Source organism: Onychostoma macrolepis, chromosome 12 (genome assembly GCF_012432095.1).
Source record: "Onychostoma macrolepis isolate SWU-2019 chromosome 12, ASM1243209v1, whole genome shotgun sequence".
Classification (NCBI taxonomy): Eukaryota; Metazoa; Chordata; class Actinopteri; order Cypriniformes; family Cyprinidae; genus Onychostoma; species Onychostoma macrolepis.
The window spans coordinates 29,890,979-29,918,090 of NC_081166.1; the positions used below are offsets into that span (position 1 = coordinate 29,890,979).

At 35.4% G+C, this 27,112-nt stretch overlaps 2 protein-coding genes across 4 annotated transcripts in view; one reads left to right on the top strand and one right to left on the bottom strand.

The window, feature by feature from the left end:
- Positions 1–19,367, bottom strand: part of LOC131550773 (uncharacterized) — a 30,972-nt gene extending 11,605 nt beyond the window's left edge. Inside the window, exon 1 of the mRNA XM_058793153.1 lies at positions 19,348–19,367. The gene's annotated coding sequence lies outside the window, so the exon portion shown is untranslated. The remainder of the gene's footprint in view (positions 1–19,347) is intronic.
- The window catches only part of vstm4b (V-set and transmembrane domain containing 4b), a 30,059-nt gene extending 3,856 nt beyond the window's left edge, over positions 1–26,203 (top strand). Inside the window, exons 1-12 of one of the 3 annotated variants that reach the window (XM_058793160.1) lie at positions 6,376–7,186; positions 9,026–9,079; positions 9,166–9,282; positions 9,381–9,408; positions 11,987–12,125; positions 13,936–14,334; positions 22,033–22,086; positions 23,035–23,142; positions 23,840–23,873; positions 23,956–24,077; positions 24,184–24,248; positions 24,363–26,203. In XM_058793160.1, the coding sequence (XP_058649143.1) occupies positions 12,074–12,125; positions 13,936–14,334; positions 22,033–22,086; positions 23,035–23,142; positions 23,840–23,873; positions 23,956–24,077; positions 24,184–24,248; positions 24,363–24,488 (960 nt within the window). In that variant the 5' untranslated portion in view covers positions 6,376–7,186; positions 9,026–9,079; positions 9,166–9,282; positions 9,381–9,408; positions 11,987–12,073 and the 3' untranslated portion in view covers positions 24,489–26,203. Of the gene's footprint in view, positions 1–6,375; positions 7,187–9,025; positions 9,080–9,165; positions 9,283–9,380; positions 9,409–11,986; positions 12,126–13,935; positions 14,335–22,032; positions 22,087–23,034; positions 23,143–23,839; positions 23,874–23,955; positions 24,078–24,183; positions 24,249–24,362 lie in introns of those variants that run through there. The other 2 variants (XM_058793161.1, XM_058793162.1) reach the window with 2 other exon arrangements.
- Positions 26,204–27,112: the final 909 nt, after the last annotated feature.

Sequence of the window (27,112 nt, forward strand, 5' to 3'; positions counted from 1 at the left end):
CCATCCATCCATCCATCTATCGTTCTGTCATTCTGTCTATCATTCTATCTATCGTTCTATTTTATTTGTTAATTTATATCTATTTATGTCTAACCAAAATTAAATGTGTGCTATCATATGTAAGCATTGTTTTTAAGTGAATTGGGGAAACACTTTTTTTTTTTCTTTTTTTTTAGGACAAGACAGAGTCAACAAAATCAGTATATCAATAAAAATGAGTGACTGCTCCATCAGCTCAGACAAATGCATACAGTCAGTTATTTTTTGTCCCACAAACTGTATGTTGATCGTGTACATGATTCATGGAGTCGTATTGGGAAAGTCCCTTCCTAAGTCTGTAAGCCTCTGTGTCAGCAGTCAGACCGCTGTATGCGACTGGAGCGCTCTTCTGCTAATGTGAACCTCGAGGGGAGGAAGGTCACAAGGAGAGGGCAGACCAGTCTCTATCCTTAGCAACCCAGCCTCACCGTTTCCAAAAGCTCTCATGTCCACTCAACCTCTTATTCTAGAGCGAGCAGGCAAGGCTATAATAGGACAACCGGACCGCTTGGCTCTCAGGGGCGTCCGGAGAGGAGTGTGATCTATTTGAGATGATGGACGTCCACACATGGGCCGGCTATCATTCATTGCACTGGAGAATGCTTGAGCATTACGGCTGCCAATAAATACTAGCATGTCTGATCGACTGGCCTCGACATGCACCCGCTGCCCACAGAATGCCCTGCTGACAACGCTCAGACGCTCCGGTTACTGTTGTGTATTGACTGCCATGCTGGATTCAACGGGGAGAATGGATATAAATGCAATAACCTTTGCCTCGTTGTGTAATTCTTAAAGAAACAGTTCAAAAATGACAAATCTGCCACCAGTGTTGGGGACTAACTAGTTACATGTAACCGAGTTACGTAATTTAATTACAAAATAAACACAACTGTAATCAGTTTAAAAAAAAAAAAACGTGTAATTAGTGTAATTATCTGAATGTTTTCACACCGATTTAATTGATTTATTTTATAAGTTGCAGTACGTGCTTGCTCTAAAATATGATACCCCAATGTTTCAGGAGTTTAGTTCCATAACTGTTTTATTTCCTATTTGGGTTTATGTATATGCTTTATTTTTTTTTAAGATTAACAGTTTTTTCCAAGGCATTGTTAGATGACAGTGTTTCCTTGGCATAGCTATGCAAAGATTTGATTTCATAAACAATTTCATAACTATTAAACTATATCTTGTTATGTTTTTAAATCTGTGTAACCTCAGATTGATCTCAAAGTCCATCTGATTTTGTGGAGGCTGTGCTTTAAAATTAAATTATTATAATCTTAATTCAAGTGATGAAGGATTTTGACGGTCTGATATGTTTGAAAATGATAAACAGTTGAAAACATTAGCAATTTGGAAAAGTAATGAAATGTAATCGGTTACATTAATACAGTAATTGAAATAGTTACACTACTTATTACATTTTGAATAGGGTAACTTAATCTGTAACTTATTACTTTTCCAAAGTAATCTTATCAACACTGGCATTTACTAACCCACGTGTTTTTCCATGACTTGCTTTCGTTTCTTGCGTGAAGCTCAAAAGAAGATACAGTGGGGCAAAAAAAGTATTTAGTCAGCCATCAATTGTGCAAGTTCTCCCACTTAAAAAGATGAGAGAGGCCTGTAATTTTCATCATAGGTATACCTCAACTATGAGAGACAAAATGAGAAAAAAAAATCCAGAAAATCACATTGTAGGATTTTTAAAGAATTAATTGGTAAATTCCTCTGTAAAATAAGTATTTGGTCACCTACAAACAAGCAAGATTTCTGGCTCTCACAGACCTGTAACTTCTTCTTTAAGAGGCTCCTCTGTCCTCCACTCGTTACCTGTATTAATGGCATCTGTTTGAACTCGTTATCAGTATAAAAGACACCTGTCCACAACCTCAAACAGTCCAACTCCAAACTCCACCATGGCCAAGACCAAAGAGCTGTCAAAGGACACCAGAAACAAAATTGTAGACCTGCACCAGGCTGGGAAGACTGAATCTGCAATAGGTAAGCAGCTTGGTGTGAAGAAATCAACTGTGGGAGCAATTATTAGAAAATGGAAGACATACAAGACCACTGATAATCTCCCTCGATCTGGGGCTCCATGAGATCTCACCCGTGGGGTCAAAATGATCACAAGAACTGTGAGCAAAAATCCCAGAACCACACGGGGACCTAGTGAATGACCTGCAGAGAGCTGGGACCAAAGTAACAAAGGCTACCATCAGTAACACACTGCGCCAGGGACTCAAATCCTGCAGTGCCAGGCGTGTCCCCTGCTTAAGCCAGTACATGTCCGGCCCGTCTGAAGTTTGCTAGATAGCATTTGGATGATCCAGAAGAGGATTGCAAGTTGAGTTTTTACTTTTTGGTAAAAACTCAACTTGTCGTGTTTGGAGGAGAAAGAACACCATACCTACTGTGAAGCATGGGGTGGAAACATCATGCTTTGGGGCTGTTTTTCTGCAAAGGGACCAGGACGACTGATCCGTGTAAGCGAAAGAATGAATGGGGCCATGTATCGTGAGATTTTGAGTGAAAACCTCCTTCCATCAGCAAGGGCATTGAAGATGAAACGTGGCTGGGTCTTTCAGCATGACAATGATCCCAAACACACCGCCCGCAACGAAGGAGTGGCTTCAGAAGAAGCATTTCAAGGTCCTGGAGTGGCCCAGCCAGTCTCCAGATCTCAACCCCATCGAAAATCTTTGGAGTCCGTGTTGCCCAGCGACAGCCCCAAAACATCACTGCTCTAGAGGAGATCTGCATGGAGGAATGGGCCAAAATACCAGCAACAGTGTGTGAAAACCTTGAAGACTCACAGAAAACGTTTGACCTCTGTCATTGCCAACAAAGGGTATATAACAAAGTATTGAGATGAAATTTTGTTATTGACCAAATACTTATTTTCCACCATAATTTGCAAATAAATTCTTTAAAAATCCTACAATGTGATTTTCTGGATTTTTTTTCTCATTTTGTCTCTCATAGTTGAGGTGTACCTATGATGAAAATTACAGGCCTCTCTCATCTTTTTAAGTGGGAGAACTTGCACAATTGGTGGCTGACTAAATACTTTTTTGCCCCACTGTATTTATACCAGAATGTCCAAGCTGCTCATTTCCATACAACAAAAGTGAATGATGACCACGGCTATTTTGCATGATTTTAAGTGATGGACTTTGTAAATTTCAGTCTGTTCCTCACATAAATCTATTATATGGCTTCAGAAGACTTGGTGCATTTATTGGCCTTTTTTGCTTGACAGTTCTTGGTCCCCATTCACTTTTATAGTACGAAAGAGATTAATTTAAGAAGTCCTTAAATTTCTTACAAAATATAATTTGAATGTTAATACATATAGGCCTCAAATATTAACATCAATCATGGAATAATTGATTATTAATGCTAACAACACATAGATTGTTTAATAAAAACAGCATAAATAAACAAGAAATCCCTCCATGGTTCATGTTAATATTTGAGGATATAAACATTTCTTAGAACATATGGATCACATTGCACCGCTGACTTATTGCAACAGACCCAAATAATTTGACACGGCCTTGTTTAAAGCCCCAGTGCCGTCACGAAAAAAATATCTGGAGGCAGACTTGAGTTGAGACATCAAGATGTCAACAAATCGCCTTGTGATGAAAACAAATCACACTGCAATATGCCAGTTCTGTGATGCAACTAATACCCATTCTGCCAGAGTTAAGCAATGGTGATGTGTTGTAAAATCATGTCCCACTCTGTTAAACTATGAGGTTTACCACTAAACCATTGCTCTACTGTCATTTGTCCACTAGAAACTTGTCAAACACAAACTTTGTCATTCTCACATTTACCACAATATATAAAAGTTTTCCTGGTGTTATTTGTTTTGTGTGGTATGTCGCTCTAAAACCATATAAGACTGTGTCCTACTGTAAGAGAAACAGTGTTTACTATTACAAAAACTAAATCTTTTACACTCTCAGCTTTTCTCATACTGCAAATATAAATAGAGCAGACAAAGAACTACGGCCTTCTGACACTCGTGTTGTTATGGTTTAAGAGATTATGATAAGCATTTCGGGCTGGAGTTTACCATGTGCTGCTGGACCAACAACAGGCTGCGAGTATTTATGGAAATTCACAAGTGTGTTTGACAAGACAAGAAGTGGCAAGTTCGAGCTTTATTGAAAGGCTCAGCATTGCTCTTCCAGACACAGAGAGCAAAATATGACCTGAAAATCCTAAAAATATCTCTTGTTTTTATTTGGTTTGTAAAAGAAGCTGTTTAACCTTCAGAAAATGTTGATTGTCATCCTTAGGAGGTCAAAATACATTTTGAAAATATAAAAATATGAGCTTTTTTGTTGTTGTTGTTCTCTTCTATGAGTTTCGCAACATTTTACAAAAATTTGGGGTGTGTAAATACAGTTCAAATCTATGATTTGTGTTTTTTTGTTTTTGTTTTTTTTTTACACAGTACGCATTAAATAAACATTTATGTAAATAGACAAAGAAATGTTTGAAAATGTTGACTGTCATTCATAGGAGGTCAAACTAAATTTTGAAAATATAAAAATATGCGCTTGTTTTATTTTATTTTACTTTATTTTATTTTGTATTTTATTTAATTTGAACTTTTCGCCAAAATTTGGGGGGTGTAAATACAGTTCAGAACTCTGATTGTAATAATTATTTTGTATTTCCATGCAGTAAATATTCAATAAACATCTATGTAAATGTATTATAAATATTAAAAAATAATTTTCACTCAGAAATCAATAGAATATTTCACAAATAATTACAAAGAAAGGGCAAGTAACACACTGAATTAAACATGCAGGAATGTGTGATTAATTGTAAAACATAATTCAATCATCTTAATTTTATTCGATTTACAACTTTGATTTACATTTTTTTTACACTGTTAGCACATCTTCAATGGCATCTTAAATTAAATTAGTAAGCCTGTTAGAATTTAAACACGCTAATCAAGTTATTTTAAGTATTAAGATGTAACTTTGTGGCAATGACAAAGAAGAACTTGACAAGAAATGTTGCTAATTTAAATCTTAAATGGTATTAAACATAGCAAGGCACGTTGTATGAACCTCCCAGAAAGTCCGGCGGCTATATATATTACAGTATATATAAAAACATCAGCCTGTAAAGCTCAGTGTTCAGAAGTGATATGAATAGCAGTTATGTAAAAACTCATCGCTAATACCAGTGCTAAGACCCATTAGATGGTCAAAAGATTAATGCTTTGAAAACCACAACCTGTTTAAGACCATAATTACAGTAACTATTCATACAGTAATACTTAATATAATGATGCTGCAACAGATAAATGAGTGATATTTCCTCTGTATGAATATGAACCACACTAAGCTGAGGTAATCTGACACCTCTGTCCTTTTGAAGTTGCTATGGACAATTTCTGCTTGCAGTTTATCCAAACAGAATCAAAGGTGAACTGTTAGGCCGGGTGGCGTGTTTCTCGGTTTCTCAATGCTCCATTAATGCTCCGTGTTTGTTATGCCAAGTTAGCGTCTGTCCAAAGCAGACATGCACCGCTGACCACCTAATAGAGCGAGTCTGCATTCCTTCCAGCAAAACACTCTGTTGTTCGTGACCTTTGACTACGTAGCGAGAGCCTCCTAAGGGAAGCCTGTCATTTACTCCAGAATATTAATTTAGAAACTATTCAAACCTGTGCTGATCCTTTATTCTCAGATTGAGCAACATGATAACAACTCTTTGATCTCTGCTGTGACATTTTGAGCAGCTGTGTTGCGGTCAGATGTGGTTCTTGTCATGCATGCAAAAGCACAGATATTCTCATATTGCATGTCCTAGATACATGAGAACATGAGGCTAAAGATGACTATTTTCAATTTTGGGCGAATTATAGAAATTAAATGTGCAATACCGTTCAAAGGTTTTATGTTTTGAAAGAAGTCTCCTCTGCTCACCAAGACTGCATTTATTTAATCAAAAATACAGTAAAGTATTGTGATATATTTGTACAATTCAAAAGTGTTTTCTACACTCTTAAAAATAAAAGTGCTTCACGATGCCATAGAAGAAGATTTTTTGTCTAAATGGTTCCATAAAGAACCTGAAGAACCTTTCTGTTTCACAAAAGGTTTTTTTGTGGCGAAAGAAGGTTCTTCAGATTATAAAAAGGTAAGAAAGAGATGGTTCTTTGACTGAATGGTTCTTCTATGGCATCGCTGTGAAGAACCTTTTAAGCACCTTTATTTTTAAGAGTGTACGTGAATATATTGTAAAGTGTATTTCTGTGATGCGCAGCTGTATTTTCAGCATCATTACTGCAGTCTTCAGCGTCACATGATCCTTCAGAAATCATTCTAATATGCTGATTGGCTGCTCAAGAAACATTTCTGATTATCATCAATGTTGAAAACAGCTGTGTTGCACAATATTTTTTTGTGGAAACCGTCATACATTTTATTTTTCAGGATTCTTTGATGAATAAAAAGTTCAAAAGAACAGCATTTTTTTAAACAGAAATCTGTTGTTACATTATAAATGTCATGTTTGAGCTATTTAATGCTGCCTTGGTGAGTAAAAGTACTAATTTCTAAATCTTACAGACCCCAAAGGTGTGTTGCGGTCAAATCTGGGTGATTCAGTTATCTGGTCATGCATGCAATAACACAAATGTTCTGATATCACATAACCAAGTTACTAAGCTCTGGTGTCAAAACAAATTGGTGCAATAGATTTCATGCATGCAATGCATGTCAGTCTCAAAACACTGACTGGTGGAGCAGTTTGACCCCGAATGAACCTAATCACTAACACAAAAAGTGATGCTTAATGAGCGTAAGGGTCTTCAGAATGGACAAATCTTGCATTGCAGTTTAAAATTCACTGGCGTGCTGCCTTTTAGCAACAATTATCTCCTAATGGAAATGACACTGAAGAGCTGAACACATTATCATCAGCTCATCTTATCTAGAAATCATTTGGTGAGTGTACAGGAAATGGTTTAATTTTCGAAAACAGCACATCAGCACGTTTGCACAAAACATCCAATGTTAGAGACAGAAATGAAAGGACTTAAGAATGTCTGAACATGCAAGATACTGCTCAGCCTTCTGCTTTATCTTCACCATCGGTAAGCCATTTTCATTGTTTATGGAAACTGGGATGCTAGAATTATAGTTTTTATTGGTATTTGAAGCTGTGACGTCAAATATAAAATGATTCTTTTAGAAAATTGAATCAAAGACTGAATGATTATGAACATGTTTTGATAAAGTGTGTTGAATGCAAGAGTGTGCTAGACACAGAAGCACATTTTGACCAAGAATATGAAATTAATGGATCACTTTTGATGGATAAACTACTTACTAGGTCAACACATGTTCTAGAAGCAGCAAGTGTGTGTTTAATGTGTGTAAGTATGGGTTACAGATGAATGTGTGGACAAACAAATCTGATAAGCAGTAGAAATATGTAATATTGTAGTTTTTTTTTTTTTTGAGGAGCTTTCAGGTGTCAGTGCTGTAATACGTTAACAGAAGGAAGTGATCACAGATATAATCTCACTTCCTCTCGTTCAAGTCTCGACTGTAAGTCTAAATAATGACATGTTATGAAGCTAAAAGCAGGCCTGTATGACAAAAGAGGCTAAAAACAAACTAGCTTTGAGGATATATGTGTATAAAACATAGTAATACTTCACATTGAAATCACAGTTACCATTAATTAAAAACGAGCAACACATTTGTTACATAATTTATTTATTTATCTTTAACATTAGTTAATAAAACTGTTCAATAGCTATGTTTCAATCCAAAGTTGCCCATTTAACTTATGCGCAAAATTAGAATGTTGCATAAATCTTTTTTGCGAATTAAACACCGTTTCTTTTCCTTTCGGCAGACCACGTTTGGGAACGTAATTGTGTTAGTCAGTTCTGGGAGGTGATTATACCAAATCAGTTTGATGGCAGATTTTGGCCAGGCATTTCAAAATGACTAAATAACACCGAGATGAGATCCAGTTATCCAATCACAAAATGTCTTAAGGCAAAGAAACATGGCTTTTTTGATGTGCATCGAGGAATTTATTCGGTAAATGTTTTTCCATTGTAGTTTATGCAATGGAAAATTAACATAAACTATAATAATCTTTAAAAAAGTATATATGTTAGTGCTGTCAAACAATTAATCGCGATTAATCACATCCAAAATAAAAGTTTTTGTTTACATAATATATGTATGTGTACTGTGTTTATTTATTATGTATATATAAATGCACACACATACAGTATATATTTAGAAAATATTTACATTTATATTATTATATTTAATATAAATATGTTTAATATATAAACATATATTTTTCTTAAATATATACATGCATGTGTTTGTATTTATATGCATAATAAATATACACAGTACGCACTTATATATTATGTAAACAAAAACTTTTATTTTGGATGCGATTAATCGCGATTAATCGTTTGACTGCACTAATATATAATCTGACTTTAGCACATATACGTTTATGGACATATTTAGCATTTATGCGCATCTTGGAGTTTCCATCCATCTTTTTTTTTTATGCAATATCCCAACATTTGCATAAAAATAGGTGGATGTAAACATAGCTATTGTTAGTTCATGTAAGCTCAGGTCCATTAAATAATATTAATAGATACAAATTTTATATATGTTTTTTGATAATGTTAACATTAAGAGAAATAAATGATTTTGAAGTGTTTTTTATTGTCAACTATATTAAAGTAGCGTTTAAAATTGTATCAAAGTATCAGCAAAATCACAGTTCTTGTTTGGAGAAAAATTTGATTGAACCTATAATGTGCGTAAAACTAACATACAGTAATACTACAATTTAAAAGATTTAATGTGTTTAATATTACTTCAAGCCAACATTATATAATAATCAGATGAGTTTTGAATAAGGATATCTGACTGATATCTTACAGATTGTTTGCTGGTGGCGCAGGTAAAGGCACAAGACTCTTCCAGTGATGAACCAGGTACAAACACACGATCCAAACCCTACAAAACCCATTCAGAGCTGATAACCGTCCTGTTTACATCATGTTTCTTTCCTGAATCTCAGAAATCAAATATGCCATCATAGGAGCAGGAATAGGCCTTTTCTTGTCCATCTGCTTTCTGCTAATCAAACTCTACATCATCAGAAAGCAGGTGCATGACAGTGAACAGGAGAGATCAGGCAAGTCTTTTCCTATAAATCTAATTAAAACATTAACCATCATAGCTTTAATCAATTTTTTTGAATTATCATTTTTTAATGCTTTATTATTTCTAAAGATGCATCACTAAGAAGAGCATCTGCACGGTAAGAATATTTTTATACGTAAATTACACTTTCACATCCCATCACAAAAGTTTGGTCTGAAAGTGAATCTCAAAAAACAATGACCTTTATTTTAAGGGATCACTGATGTGGAGAGCAGGAGGGAATGAAATGTCTTCTGAGGATGATTTAATACAAACTTTTACATCATTTTATGACCATTTATACAGTTTTATGTATTAAATAGAAGCATGTAAAACAAATGACTGTAAATTCAGCAGATCAGTGCCATTGCTGTGCTGTCACGAGGCCTTTCTGTGCTTTTTGAGCCATAATGTGAGTAAAATATATTTACAATAACTGTAACAGAGAAAGAGTTTGTGTCGAGAGCATTTAGGTTTTACTTCCTTTATTCATCTTTTATTCATCTGTGACAATTAAATATACATTTCTATGTATGTATGATCAAACATGACTGTATATTTTTAATTGTTAAATAAAAAATGAACAGCTTTGAGTACATTTAGAGTCATTTATCTTTATTAAAAATGCATCTCTCTCTCATGCATTATCTACAGCATCAGAAACATTTTTTTCACTCTAAATGTTATTTTTGAGAGCTATCCGAGTCTTGCATTTGCTTTATCTTTACACTAAATTTCTAATATGAAAAAATCACAGTCCTGCACTAAAGGTTTTACATGTACAAAAGTAGAATAGTGCATTTGAATAATGAGATATATCTATCTATCTCGACATTTGTATTTTTTGGTTGATTGATTGAGCTTATTTTCATCCTCATTTTGAATCTCTCATGTTTTCAACGTTTTCTCAACCCTTCTGTATCATGCAATGCCACACTTCATCCAGAGGAGGGCAGTCAGTTCTTTCCTGCTGTTCCACATCTGTTTCCACTATCAGCTGAAAAACAGTCATCCATCAGTCTCCAGAACCAGAATGATATTTAAACAAATATATTTATTTGGGCCCTATACAGGCAGATCAACTATAACCCACTGACTGAACCTGTTAACAGACCAAGAACAGACCAAATAAACAATGCCAATCTCTGATATAAGAATGTCTGAGTAAACTACAACATTTCCAAATATATCTATATATCTGTATTTATTAGGGGTGTAACGATTCATCGATATGGATCGATACGATGTCTGACGATGCGATGCATCGATGCCAAGCATTAAATATCGATATCTGTAGTATAAATAGTCACCTTTATTTTGGCACTGTCCACATTTGCACATAAAGTCTGTCTATGCATTACTGCCAGCGCGTGCATTCTCGTTCAAACTCAATTATCAGGACTCGATATAAGGACTGCCCGAAGGCACAAGTCGAGAATAAAAGATGCTCGGGATTGTTTTGTGTGAAAAGTTTTCTGCGCGCACACAGACAGCTGCGTCTACACCGCGCGAATACTAGATTGAGCTCTCTTCTGCTTTTTTGTGCATGGATGAATAAATACAGACAAAATTACATCAAAATATCCTAGTAAACACAGTCGGTTAGGCATATGTCTTAACGTAAACAGTTGAGAAAGAAAACGCATGTGTATCCGTAGCCTATATTAAATCCGTGCTTTCCTTCTTAAAGTGAAAGCAAACTAATAATAAATCTAATGCTGTGAAAGAAAAATACAAGTGCTCACTGCTCCTGACTAACATCAAAACCTTTGTAACATCAAAAATTATTAATCTATATTTAATTTATACAGTGAAGACTATTCAGTTATTTTACATTTGATTATTACATTTCTGTAGCGTACCTGAAAATTTATTTTAGACTGAGATGAAAAACCTGAAAAGCACTGTTTACTGAACTTGTGTCTTTCTTCTATTGTATTTATTTTCTGCTATTGCTTGTAATTTGGTTATCTGTAGAACAGATTTTTAGCACTGAGCCCATAGTAGCAGCCAGAATTGTTTATTTTCTTTATTATTTAAAAGAAAAAAGAAAAAGTGTAGGCCTATTTTTTTTGTTGTGAATGTCCCAGTTGAGGTACAGAATGTGAAAATTTCAGATAAATGTTCATGTTATATATTTTGGTTGCATTTGTGAGTTAATAAAAATGTAGATGGTTTAAAATAGGTATATAATATCGTAATATCGATATATCGATCGATATACTCCTGAATCGAATCGTAATCGTATCATATAATTTTTTGAGGTATCAACAAATATCGTATTGCTGGGTATGAGAATTGATATCGTATCGTATTGTATCATATCGTGACGAACCATCCGATTTACACCCCTAGTATTTATGTTGCTAAATAAAAGTATTAATTTCTATAATTAATATAATTCTAATTCATATAATTATAATTTCTATAATTTAAAAAAAAATACTGACTTTAAGGTTTTGAATGGTATAGTGTATAATGTTACAAAAGCGTTATTGATATATACTGTATATACTGGCACTAAACCTTGTTTATAACTGATATTCTCTAACTGGACTGGACAAAAACATAATTTTAGCTTTCTGAACAGGAAATGACATCTGCTTCATTGAGTGTAGTAGTTCTCTATACAAAGGGGGAGGAGAGAGGGTGTAGACTAAGTAAAAACAGAGTGTGCCCTGTCTCGGGTTACACAGAGGAGAAGGAGAGAAAAAAAGAGTGGAGGACTTCACTTTTTGTGAAGAGATTGAACTGGAGTTGCATGGAGCCCATCAGCCTGGAGAATGAAGATCTCTGCAGTGCTAACAGCTCTCCTGACTAACCTCCTCTTTGGAAGTAAGTGCAGTCTGTCTGAAGTTAACATCAGCTGTGATGTTGTTCGGTAAAGCTAGAAAATCTCAGCATGTCAGTGACTTTTTTTAATGCATGCATTTTTTTTCTTTTCTTTTTTTTTTTTTTTTTTCATCTGTTTGAAGTTTGAAGATAAAGCTCAAGTTATTGTCCAAATCAGCCCAGCTGACATACGCACAATGTCTCGATATAAGTGCAAGCAGTATGACATTTCTCTTTCAATTGTTTGTCTTTTTTCCTGGTGATTCACTTTTTTTCTCTCTGGCTGTGTATGTTGTGGTTTCTGACTCCTCCTTCGTTAGTATATGTAACTTAAATCTTATGTGTGTGTGTGTGTATATACATGTGGTCACTTTGAGTTTATAAATAGCACAACATCCTCACAGATAGAAATGACAAACCAGTTTGTTTTCTTCCTTTAAAAAATGCTTTACAGCCAATGGAAAACTGTGATTGTGGCAGATTTTGTGGATTTATATTTTGCATCTACAGCATTTATAACTTCATATTCATGATTTATTACTATGTATTTAAATGAACATATTCATATTCGTCACTATACACTTGATTTCATAATTGCACATTCAAGTGTATACAAATATATAATACAAAAAATACATATATTCTGCTTTTATATAATATTCATGTTTATATAACATTTTACACAGTGTAGGTATTTTTAATGTCAAAAACTGCCCAAATAGTTTATATAGAACATATCCAGTATTACTTATAAATAATGTAATAATATTATGCTTGTTTGTATTAAAATTATGTATCAAAGGTTTGGAATAATTAAGATTATTTTAATGCTCTTGAAAAAAAGTTATGTTTTGCTCACCAAGGCTGCATTTCTTTTATCAAAAATATATACAGTATATACAGGAATGTTGTGAAATATTATTACAAATTAAAATAACCCTTTTCTGTGTGAATATATTGTAAAATTAGGAACTTTCAGCATCATTACTCCAGTCTTAAGTGTCACATGATCCTTCAGAAATCATTCTAATATGCTGATTTGCTGCTCAAGATGTCTGTCTATAACATTTTAATGTAATACAGAGCCGGACAATTTGTGGGGACGTCTGTTTGAGATCCACCCATATAATGCTATCCAGATGGCCTGTCAAAAAGACTCATTAAACAGCAGCAAGAGGGTCTGGAAAGACTCTTACTTTTAATTTCTCAGAGTGTATTGCTTTATTCTCTTTAAAGTCTGCAGACAAATTGCTGGCTTACACAACTGGGACACTGAATAAGAAAGTACTTGTTTTTAATATTTTTTCATCCAGTTAGAATTCATTTTTCTTAAATATTGTGCCTCTATTAAAGCAATAATTCACCCAAAAATGAAAATTTGCTGAAAATGTACTCACCTTCAGGCCATCCGAGATGTAGATGTAGTTTGTTTCTTCATCAGGTTTGTAGAAATGTGTCTCTGCATCAGTGTCTCAGCAATGGATGCTCTGCAGTGAATGGGTGCCGTCAGAATGAGAGTCCAAACAGCTGATAAAAACATCACAATTAATCCACAGCACTCCAGTCCATCAGTTAACATCTGGAGAAGACAAAATTCACTGCACCCATTCACTGCAGGGCATCCATTGCTGAGACACTGATGCAGAGACACATTTCTCCAAATCTGATGAAGAAACAAACTACATCTACATATTGGATGGCCTGAAGGTGAGTACATTATTAGCATATTTTCATTTTGGAGTAAATTATTGCTTTAAATGGTGCATCGCTCTGTGAATAAGATATTTATTTGCTTTGTATTATCTGATTCCAGATGTGTGCTCAGCTATCAATGTCACAGTCACTCCATCTCCGTTCACTGCGGTAGCTGAGGGGGAAAACATCACCTTGTCCTGTCAGGTGACCCAGCGGCGGCGGTCAGGGAGTCTGCCTGTGGTGCGCTGGATGTTTCAGCCAGAATCGGGAGGAGAGGAGCTGCTGGTGGCGCGGGTGAACATGCGGAAAGCCAAGTTCTACGGGAACTACACCAAGAGCTTCAGAAAGCCCAAAATGAAACTGACTGTGGTGAAACAGGGCAAGATATTCAACCTCCTCATCATGAACATCAGTGAACAGGACAGGGGTCTTTACAGCTGCAGGGTCCAAGAGTTCAAGAAGCATCAGGAACGATGGAAAGCTTCCACCAACAGCTCGGCCTCTACGCAGCTCCGAGGTTTGTTCATAAGCTGTAGTGAGCAGGGTGGGAAATTAACGGGGGATTGGAGCAAAAATGCAACCAAAATAAACAAAAATGCCACTCAAACTCAAAATTTGGTTTTAGCTGAAATGAACATTAATGGCAGTAAAACACCAACAACTTTTATTCATATTCACTTTGATTAATTAATAAAAGCTTAGATTTGTGTGGTTCCCTCCACAACACTACGTTTTGTCCTCAAAATGCTTTTACCATAGTGCATGATTTGTAAACTACCGTATTGACCCGAATATAAGATGACCCTGATTATAAGACGACCCCCCCCCACCCCCCCTTTTCAAGATGTACTTTTTGGAAAAAAGCTTTTTGAAAACCAAATCTTGTGTTTTTTCTTAAATGATTTCCTATTTAAATTTTTGTTTTGAAAGTATGGTAAATATTGGTAAAATGTACCACCAGTCACAGTTTTAAATATACACTTTTTGATAAACCATCAAAATAACAGGTAGCCCTGAATTATATAACAATTAGGCTATCCATTTCATAGTAGCCTAGCAAAATGTCATTAACAGTAGAAATTAAATCTTATTGTAGTCTTCAAATCTTCATACTGTCTTGCGTTTTAAAATCACTTACAGAGGAAGTTTGGTCCCATCAGTCACGACGCATGCCACTATAAGCAATTATTCTTTTTCTTTTGTTTTCACTGGCGATGTTCTAACATTACAACACACATACAGTACATACGTATTTCTTGGCACACTTATTTTACGCGTATTTGGCGCCACCTATTGTTGTGGGTGTATTATTGACAAGTCAATGTCTAGACCCTGAATATAAGACGAGCACATTTTTTCAGATACATTTCCAAGAAAAAAACATTCTCTTATTCGGGTCAAAACAGCAATACATTTTGACATTTGCATCAAAATCAGCTCCACATGTTTGACTTTTCTGATGTAGTAAACTTGCTCGGTAGCGCACCCGGTTACAGCATTGCACTTGTGATATGAAGCACTCGGCCTTTAACTGAAAATTGAGAAAATTGAGTGTTTAATCTTATCATTATACATTACTGACACTCTATCCTCCAATTTGATACTGTTAAGTGCTTTGACACAATCAGTATTGTTAAAAGCGCTATATAAATAAAGGTGACTTGACTTGACTCTGATATGAGTCCCGTCAACCACAAGTTACAATAAAAGAGCTCAAAGACTTGTAGAAGCAAGATAAAATAACACGATTGCTTCATTTTTTACATCATGTTTGTTTTTGCTAACACTAATGGTTAGGTTTAGGGTTGGGTTTAGTTTAGTTTTATCGTAAAGTTGCCAAATTCATGTTCATTTGCACAGGCATGTTTGTGCCACTCAAACTTCCGATTTCAATAATACACTAACAAATGAAAGACCATGGTGCTTGTCAAGCCATTTCATGGGATCTTCAATTTTGGAGGTGTAGAAAAAGCTCTAAATTTATATTCTTTAAAAAGGTATTTAAATAATCTCCATGCAGCTCTGAGGTTTGTCTATATGCTGTTGTGAACAGGGTCGGAAATTAATGGGGAATTGGGCCAAAAATAATAACCCGACATAATCAAACTAACCTAATCAATTACTACTGTCAGTGTTAAAGTAATATGAATAAAAAGTGTCGATTTAGGCATAATATTTAGATCTGCTCATGCTGCACAGATTTATTTTTATGCACCATTGAGCCATAGGCGTAAATCCCAGGGGAGACGGGAGGGACAGGAGCCCCCCTATCTCAGGCTTGTCCCCCCTAAAAATATCATTACAAAAATATCATTATTGAAAATAATATAATGGACATATACTTAAAATAATTGTGTGATTAGTAAAACAAAATAAACGCAAAAAAAAAAAAAAAAACGTTTTAAGTTCAGAAATGTTTTGATTCCCCCCTCCCTTTCCTCACAGTGGTTTGGTCCACTGCCTGCTTTCCTTCTTTACCGATACACACTCGAGTCCAGTGAGAGAGAGCAAGTTAGTTATGTGTAAGTAGGCTGTCAAGGCTATTTTATTCTCTTTAAACATCGGGTGAAATGATTCTCTCTCTTTAATACAGATGATGCTGGATCATTAATAAATTAGTCATGACAAAAAAATTATGACATCCGATGTATTTTCTATGAGCGATTATAAATTTGACAAGCTTAATATCGTAGCTTGTCACCCACTACAACTAACACGGCGATAAGCCTGTGTGTGAACTGATATTAGGCTAATATTGTAGACCTATGTGTTGGGTTTTGTTCACTATGATGTTAAGTGGCAGATCAGTGGGTTTAATTGGGGTTGAAACCTAAAATACTATGGATGATGCAAAATAATAATTATAATATGCTGTGTACACATATCTATCCATACAAGTACAATTTTGGCTGTATTATTTGTGCCCCCTTCAAAAATTGCTCTTGAGAAATTTTACGTTTATTGTCCCCCCCTACTGTCAGATGAAATTTACGCCCCTGCATTGAGCATTATAGCCAATGTTGAGTCATGTTATTGGTACATATTACCAATGTTATTGAACTTTTCAGTGACGGGGAACATTCTTTGCTCGCTTTCTGTATATAATTTTATGCCAATTTGAAAAACGCTTTTTTTTTTTCGTGCTATTAACATAGCCAATGTAAAATCTTGATTTTATAATGCATAAAAAGGCAATAATGGAATATGGAAAAGCTCATTTCTGACCCTGGTTGTGAGTGACTGTTTGTTGAAAGTTTCTCTCATCTAGACTCTTAAATTGTCTCAAGGTTCGAAACATCTGACAAAATACTCAGTGCATAAGCAACAGATGTCAAGAAGCTCCTTCGGTGTTGTGTTAGATTTTCCATTAAAAACATGTGGAAATGTGATCTAATATTTATGCGTTATATATCTGTCTTTTGGCAGTCAGAGCCGAGTTGACAACAAAGTGAACACTGGCGTAGCGACAGCCAAACCCTATTGACACTGGCTGCAGAGTGCAGTTTTCCTTTACTAACTTACTGTACAGACAGACAGACACGCAAGCAGCACAGAGGATGGAGAGGCTGTCGCTCTCTGGATCCAAGACAAAATGAACCCATATGTATCTAGGGCTTTGCAGCAAAGCAGGAAGAAAAAGAGGAAAAATGGGGTCAGGGCCTTGACTACTAGATCAGAGTTTCCCAAAAAGGGCCACCAGAGCTCGCTGTGGGAGGGCTTCGCCTGGCCTACTTAAAGACATCACCAAATCAAAATTGGATGTTTGTGGCTTTAAGTCCATGTGTGTTAACTTTGAGACCTGCTACATGTGAGTGTACTGCCAAACATCTGCAAAATTCACTTTTAGCAAACATTTAAAACTTGCAGTTTCTCCCTTTAGGTAATACTGACCAAAACTACTCTTGGTCGACTCCTCTTGTATACAGATGTTCATCAAATCGACCAAAAACGAGCAATAGCAAGTAGCAAATCCAACATAATATGTACAGTATATGTGATATTATGCTCACTGGAAAAACATGCCTTTACCTACATTTCTGTAAAATATGTCAGCCAACCTCTACATACAATCCACTGCCGTTTCCAGTTGAAATGAAAACTAGTAAAACAAAAACAACTTTTATTTACTTTTCACACAAATTATAATTACGGTGCAGATTATTAAAAACTTGTGTGTGGTTTCTTGTGCAATACTATGTTATGACCAAAATGTTATTACTATTGTGCATGATTTGTAAACTAGCACATTTTGATGTTTGCATAACATAACCAGCTCCATATGTATGGCTTTACTAATGTAGTAAACTTGCTTGGTAGGGCACCCGGTACAGTATTGCACTTGTGATGTGAAGCGCTCCTGTACAAGTCCCGTGAAACACGAGTGTCATGAATCACGATGATTTTGCCTAAGCAAATGTGTTTTTAGCTCATGTTTGCTTTTGTTAGCACTATTGGTTAGATTTATGCTGAGTTTAGTGTAGGTGCTACATTAATTTCAAATGCAATAGAGCATTAACCTTTAGTCACTGGACATTTAATTTCTGAACTTCTGCGATATGTATAACAACCAACATAATGTTGACAAATTCTGTTTCAGATAAAACTGAACATGCGCCACTCATTGGACATTTCACTCTTAAAGTGTCATAAAATGTGCAAGAAGCCACATTTTGCCTAAATACTGCCACAGTCAAACCTCCTATTTCAATAATAAATCAACACATGAAAGACCATGGTGCTTGTCAAGTCATTTCATGGGATCTTCAATTTTGGAGGTGTAGAAACATTTTTAAGTCATGAATTGTAATTTGGTGAGTGAAAGATATTTTATCCATCAGGAACTGATTTAATTAGAAATCTGAGAGTTACAAATAAGAATAGAGTCAAGAAGATGGGTTGAAAAGAAAGAGAGATCCATGACTTCTGCTGAAAGGTTGTTTCAGAGTCATTCGATTTCAATAATATATGACAAACTTTTTTTTTTTTTTTTTTTTTTTGGAATAATTATTTGCAGCATATTATAAATACCAAGACTTGCATCAATAAAGTAAATATGATCAATTTTGATGACATGTTAACTTTAAAATGAGGATTGCTTGAAAAGGGGGATGAACGGACATAGTATAATAATGAAATGACATGCGAAACAAAAATTGCATATCCAGTAACTACTGTATGCAAAGATACCCTAGATCCTTGGCTAAGCTATCCCATACAATTACACAAGGCCTTACTAACTACTTAGTAGGGAAAGATTATATACTCCAGTTGATGCATAAACATACATAAACATAACTAACAACTCAATTAAAATGAGAATTTGTGCTCCAACCAACCAATGAGTTATCCAAGTAAAGTAATTCCAAAACCAAGCCATACCACTAAGCGCAAAACTTTATTTTCTAAAACATGATCACATTTTCCACTGACAGTGTTTGTAAGGAGAACCATTGAGCATCTCTGCTATGTGAGGGAGGATGTGGTGACGATTTAAATGCACAGTAGAACAGAGACAGCAGGGAATACTGACCGTGTTTGTGGGTTCGACGATGCTGTAGGGAGATGTTTTGTATGACTCTTGTCAGAATGTGATGCAAATCAATAAAGTCTTTATTGAAGGTTGTTTCTGTGAGGGGGGAAAAAATAGATTTGACATAAATGGGTTGTATTATTTATGCAGTTTTGTTGTGGCCATTTTTATTTCTACTGCTCAAAGGCAAGCAACGCCAACCATCGAGGCTTAGTAAAAGTCACAGTGTGATCATTCATATTGCCAAGACAGAGAAGAATGCTGCTGACTTTAAATTCCCTACTTTTTATACACTTTCATATATTCACTACTTCTTTTCATAGTTTGAATGCGCTGTGGTCGTGCAATGAAATAATTAATATGTCAATTGATGCAGCTGCTCTATTGAAACATGCATCTCTATTCATGCATCTGTGAGGTCTTCAACAAATGACTTTTGGGATCCTGTACAGTGACAGAAGCCTTCAGTAAACCACTGGAGACTTTGTATCTGGCTCCTTGTTTGAACCATATGACTCAATAGAGCGTTTGTCCCTCCCCAGTTCGCTCAAGCATGAGCAAGAGTTCCAAAAATAAGCACATTTCTGCAGGAGCCATGAATAGAGAAATAAATGTGCAAGCAGAAAAAGCAGAAGACATTTGCAGTGTGGTTAATAAGAATGCATAGACAACTGGAAATGCTGTACATGTTCTAAATTCTAATTCTGTGTCAAATGCGACATAGCAGTTTCTAAAGCTTAATGACTCAAATAAGCCAGTCGACCTGCTGTTTCTGTGGCCTAGCCGTTAGATAATCAGACAATTTCTGATTCCCCAAAATGTCCCCTCTCCTCTTTTCTTAATCTATAAATAAAATGCTAAAGGTACTGTGGCCAAGACTTAAGAAAATGCATGCAAATAGAAAAAGCACCAGCAAATTAAGAAAACCTCTTCATCAGTTTGTCAACATGCGCTACGAATACTCAAAATACAGAAACGCTCTGCAGATACTCACAACACAACAGAAATGTTTTAAGGCGACCCCAACAATCCTTGTGAAAATTAACAATGGTTTTATTATAGTAAATGTGTAGTAACCATGTTTTTTGGTGTATTGTTTACCATTTGTATAACCATAGTTGTACAAATACCATGGTTAAATACCATGGTAGTAAAACCATTTCATAAGGGAAGTTATAAGAGTAAGTTAGCCAGCTTATGTAACGGTTCACGGTTACAGTAATTGTTTTGTTTTGTCAGCTTATTTAAGCTAATAATATTTAAAAAAAAAAGCTAAGAAAACATATGATCAGGGTGTTAAAATAAACAAAAATCTCACCTTTCAGAATTGAAATTGATAAGCATGTCCCAGCCAGGTTCCTCCTTGTTGCGGTTCCCTTAAACATTTCCAATGTGTTTTTTTTTTTTTTGGTGGATTTGCAGCAAGTTTCCGTATTTGGTTGTGTTGCGAGTATTTGCAGCGCATGTGTTGTCAAACTGATTATGATGTTTTCTTAATTTGCTGGTGTTTTTTTTTTTTTCTATTGGCATGTGTGTGTGTGTGTGTGTGTGTGTGTGTTTTCTTTTCTTTTTTCTTCCATTTGCAGTGTGTTGAGCTCTCTCAGCCACCATATAAAAGGTCCAAAAAAATCAAGTTATGCTTGCTGTATACAGAATACAGCCAAGCTTAATATTACTAATGCAACTGGAAAACATGCCTCTACCTACATTTTCGCAACTCCAAAAGCATATCTACATACAATTCGCTGCAGTTTCCAGCTGAAATGAACAGTAGTGACAGTAAAACTCCAAACGAATACATTTTGAAAACTGCATCACATAACCAGCTCCATGTGTTTGGCTTTTCTAATATAGTAAACTTGCTTGGTAGCGCACCCGGTACGACTTTGCACTTGTGATGTGAAGCACAAGTCCCTTGAAACACAATTCATGATAAAAGAACTCAGACTAGAAGCAAGATAAAATGGCATGGTTGTTTCAGTAAATGCATTTTTATCTCCTGTTTGCTTATGTTAACACTATCATTTAGGCCACTCACCAAACTCACCAGTTCATTTATGAACTGCCACAATCCGCACAACAACCAATGTAATAAATGTTGCCAATTCATATTCATCTGTTTCATTAAAAAACTGAAGAGACTGTTACTTTGAAAGTGTCATAAAATGTGCAAGAAACAATGTAATATAATTTTGTACAAATGTCTCCACAGTTACATTTTCCAATGAGACTGGGTTGTGCAAATCATACCTATATGCTATATACAATATAATGATATATATAAAAATAAAGCTTTTCTTTCCTGTTTTATTGCTTAATTTACACTACCACTGCTGACAGAACACACCGGATCAATTCAACTCATTTGATTCAAGTGAATTGAATTTGCTCTTTAGTGGTCTGTTGCACACCCAAATAAGCGGCTAAACTTCCTCAGTAGCCGAGGTGGCTGTGTTTTTTGGGCCAGCTAGCCTTACTGTCGTCAGCTACTGTGGTTACGGGTATTTCAGGGCATCACAGTGGGTGTTAGCCAGGGCCATATCCAGAGAGAGGGAAAGCCTCACTGCTGTCATCCCACACACTACTGCCCCTGCAATTTACTTGATTTAACTGCATGTGCCATGTAATTACAAGGGTCTGGAGCCACAGTGATGAGTGTGCAATTCTCTCTTCTTCCTCTCGCAGTCCATGTTCTCCCAGCTGGCAAACCAAAGGAGGAATTGTGGAGTCTGTTTGAAGGTAAGCCACAAAACTGTTCAGCCATATTGTCTTGGACCAAAAAAAGGTGTTACTAAACATGTTTCAGATGCAGTAAATAGTCTAATAGAAATTGAAGTAATGGCAGTTTTTCTTAAAGAGACAGTTCACCAAAAAGTTAAAAATGTTTGTGTTTCAAATGCATATTACAGAGGGTGACCATACGTTCTCTTTTTCCCGGACATGTCCTCTATTTGAACCTTAAAAAAACAAAAACATTTGACTGAAATGCTTGTATTGAAACATTTTCCATTTTACCTATGATAAAACTGTGGTAGATGTTAAATTTTGTGAAACTGGCAGGAAGCCTTTTAGCTGTGTTTTTATCAATCTGCATAATGGTGACTGTAAAATATGTATATTTTAGGTATGAAAACGACATATTTTGAGTTTTGATATTTGGGATATGGCCATTGCACTACTTTGGGGGCTACTTTAACCCCACTCAAACCCAACAAACCCTAAATACTAATTACTCAAGTATTACCAGATCAGTCTTCCGTAACTACTAGTGATCTGGAGTTTCATTTAAAAGTGAAAAATGTTTTTCACTTTAAAGTACTGGTCCAGATCGCTATTATTAACTTGGTGGACCATTACTCTAAAGTGTTACTAAATTTGCATTATTCGCCAAATTTGAATTGAGGCACTTAAATAAGACACTTCATGTCAGGTTTGACAAATGTGCCATTAAATGTCACTGATTGTTCTGTGTTTCTTGACATTAAACCTGTTTATATTGGAGAAGATTAGTGAGAAAAAAGAAACAAAAGGAAAAAAAAAAACATTTGAAAGGCATGAGGTAAATGAGTAAATTTACCTCAATACAATGTTATACAGAATGTTGTGTCGTGTGTATATTTTTTCTGCAGCAAACACACGGTATGCATTTATTTCAGCTGCATTAAGTGTATTTTGTGTGTGTTTCAGATGTGTATCTGTGTGCTGTGCTGGTGTGTTGTGTTGGGCTCTTGTGCATGTGCATGTTCACTATAGCTGTGAGCTGTCAGTATCTGCAGAGGAAGAGACGATTAAAAGGTATGATTCTCGCTGTTGATGATATAAAATAGTTTGATAACAATAAAGGAATAGTTCACCCAAAAATTTTAATTCACAGAAAGTTTACTCACCTTTGCACTCGCATTGCATCAGTGTCTCAGCAATGGATGCTCTGCAGTGAATGGGTGCCGTCAGAATCAAACAGCTGATAAAAACATCACAATAATCCACACCACTCCAGTCCATCAGTTAACATCTGGAGAAGACAAAAGCTGAAACAAATCCAGTTTTGGCTTGTAAACGTTCCTTGATCTGTGCAGATTTCTCTCCTGATTCAAACGAGACAATATTATGGATAGAGGACTATATTAGCCGGAAGTTAAAACATCTTAAAAACAGGTTTTTGTTTCTTACAAACACACAGCTTTCAAGATGGACTGGAGTGGTGTGGATTATTGTGATGTTTTTATCAGCTGTTTGGACTCTCATTCTGACGGCACCCATTCACTGCAGAGCATCCATTGCTAAACAAGTGATGCAATGCATCATTTCTCCAAATCTGTTGAAGAAACAATCACATCTACATCTTGGATGGTCCGAGGGTGAGGACATTTTTACCATTTTTTTTTCATTCTTAGGTGAACTATTCCTTCAATGTGCATGTTAATGATGATCTTGCCATGATCTTAATTATATAATCTGCTCATCAACATTTTTTCATATGCTCTTTTGGCAGAAAACTATCATTTGGTCAAGAGTCCACAGAACAGGTGAGAAAATATGAAAAAGTATAACTGCATACGAGAAGGACAACCTTCTTCACAAACTGAAACCGTGTTCATGTGTGTCCAGTTCAGGCGAGACGGTCACTAGTGTGGTCAGTCTCTCTCCAGCTCTTCCCAAGAAGATGAGAAAGTATAAGAAAAATAAAAGTGTGGAGCAGCCAGACGTGCCACCAGAGATACCAGCTAAAGGTAGAGTGGCGTTCCCAAAATGACCTCTATATGTTTTCCTCTACATTATTCCTCAAGTGAATAAATCTTAGTTTAATAGCTAAAATATTCCAATATTCCATCTCAGCCCCTATTGCAGACAAAATGCGAAAGCCGAAGCTTTTAAAACCTCAACCCAGAAAAGTGGTTTTGGTAAGTTCCATAAATGAAATACACAGAATTGTATTATTTGTACTGCAGAACTGCCAGTTGTTGTATTTAATATTTTTCATGCAAGCTAACTCTGCTGTTGTCCTGAACCAACAGCCCAAAATTGCAGAAGAGAGTCTGATGTACGCTGAGCTCGAACTGATGAAGCCGCTGCCTGAAGCCAAAACTACAAAGACAGGAACGGTGTACGCTCAGATACTCTTTGAGGACAAGCCTGTGTAGCATTACAATTTCTTGAAGAAAACTTAATTTATAATAACACATTGATTTTATTCATCACCGTTTTTCTGATGTTTTATACATGCAACCTTAAGTGAATTGTACATATTGTATATGTATGTTCTTTAATTTCTAAGTTGTTCTATCTGTGACAAAAAAAAAAAAAAAAAAAAGTTTCATATTTAGCAAAACCAAATTATTATCATCCGAAAACTGCAATCTGTAACTAAAAGGCACATAAATACAGTAGCCAACCTGTCTCAGAAACAACTCTTGCAAAAGATTGTGTAAAGGTAAACCAACAAATATTATCCATTTGAATTGCCATAAGCTCTTAATAAACAAATAATTTATATGAGGATATTTTGCACAAATATATTTCAACAACAACAACAAAAAAAAAACATGGAAATCTTCTCAGGAATGTTCTGGGTTCAATGCAAAGTCATCTCTCTGAACAGCTTCTGTGGCCTGCACTTGATGCATTTCAGCTTATGTTAATTATTCTCTACATAGATGTGTTATTCGAGCTGTAAAGTTGTGTAAACCGTCCGTTTAGTGACGGGGCTACTTTTCTAGGTAGATGAACTTGAATTTTGCATCGCCAACACCAAGTTTTTTTTCCATTTAACCGTACAATCTCGTACCTATGTCAACTTTGGTGGTTTTCTGCTCAAATTATTGAGTTTAAATGCTTTATACATTATTGTAAAGAAATAATATAACTTTGAGTAGACAAGCTAATAAATGATTTTATCACACCAGACTCAAGTTAACATGTAAAAATGTTAAATATAATGTAAATGTTGTGGCTTTTTAACATTTATTCTGGTGCACAACTTTCATTATACACTGATAAAATGATTTTCTTAATCAGTATTCTTGTCTTGTTTTCTACTATAAATAGCTAAAACAACTTAAAAAGCAAAAATGGCATTAGATATTAAGTCTTGTTTTTTTTTTTTTTTTTTGAGAAATGTATTAAAATTAAGTGGATTTAAGCTTTAAAAGAAAAAAAAAAGCAGAATTCTGCAAGGTCAGAAAAAAAGGGAAAACTAGTTGAATTTTCTGAAAATTTGCAAATATTTTTTTCTTGTTTTAGGCTTAAACTCACTTAACTGTCATACATGTTTCAGTCATTTTGCTTCGAAAGTAAAGGTATCTTGATTTAAGCATGCTTAGATCTTTGTACTGGATTTTTGCAGTGCAAATACATTACTGTTAATGTGATTTTTGTTTGTTTGTTTTCACAAGCCTGAATTATTTCTGTGGTAAAGGAGAGCAGGCCACAGAAGCTCAACTTGTGTTGAACCCAGAAAATTCTGAAGCCTGTTTGTTTTTCTTTTTTATGACTTCTTTTTATGGAAGAACGTTTTTGATTTAATAATGGAAAGCTAATGAAATATCAGGGCGTATATCTGGAACAGACATGCAGGCACCACGGATCTGACCTTTCAGTGTCTGTCTGACTCTTTAGGAATAAATAAGACACAATCTCTCACTCCAAGGGTTTTTGACACTATCACAGACTTACGATGTATAAGAAAGTTATTTAACTGTGAAATGTAGAGGGTCCTGAAAGCCCACCGCCTTCACCACTAACAAGAACCATCTGTGAATGACGTACTGAGACTCTCTACTCAACACATGCTGAAAATATACTGTTTTTCTCTTCTGTTTCGTAAGTGTGCTGTAAATTAAACATTTGTATGTGAAAAAACATGACTAAACCTGACTGCTTTTACTGTGCATGTCCAAAATCTGTATCTAAAAAACACTCATATTCAGTTTCTGCGAGGGTTCGTGTGAACTGTGATTTGTGGGATTGTATGAGGTAAAGTTTCACATGTGTTTGTGTTTAAATGGGAGGTTTATTCTGGACGTTTCGGAAATGAGAGCAGTACCACGTTAGAAAGCAGGGTGCAGAAATACATATCAAAGACATGAAGCAGTATGTCAAGTCATGATATTGCATTCTGTCACTTTTATCTCTTAATATTCCTGGTGACTGTTGTAGTCTTAAAGGCATGGCTCACCCCTCCGAGACGTATGACTTTTTTTCTTTTTTCGAGATGTTCTAAGAGATTCATAAAATGCAAGTCAGCAGCTAGGGCTACTTTGAGAGTCAAAAAACGCATATCAGGCAACAAAAATGTAATATCAGTGGATCCTGATGATATATTGAGGTCTTATGAAGTGAAATGATCAGTCTGTGCGAGAAACTGAACATTAATTTACAACATTATTTAATCCACAGACTCAGGCAAACGATCAGTGGTGATGTCCAGTTCACGAGCGAATCGTGAATCATTCTTTTGAACTGATTCTTTTTAGTGAACTAGTTGAACCAGTTCACCAAATTGGTCTGAAATGCCAATGAAAAGGCAGCACAGATTTATGAGCCAAAATAGTGGCGTATCTAATCCTCTGATGAATTAACTTATTCTCAAAATTATGTTTCACATCATTATTGGATATTTTCATAATATAATTGTGTATATGTGATGTCATTGCGTGATTAAGTAAACAAACTAGTGAACTGAAACAGTTAATTGAAACAAACTGTCTGAAAGAACCAGTTCGTTTGTCTGAGACTCTGGATTACAGGTAATACTATGTTGTAAATA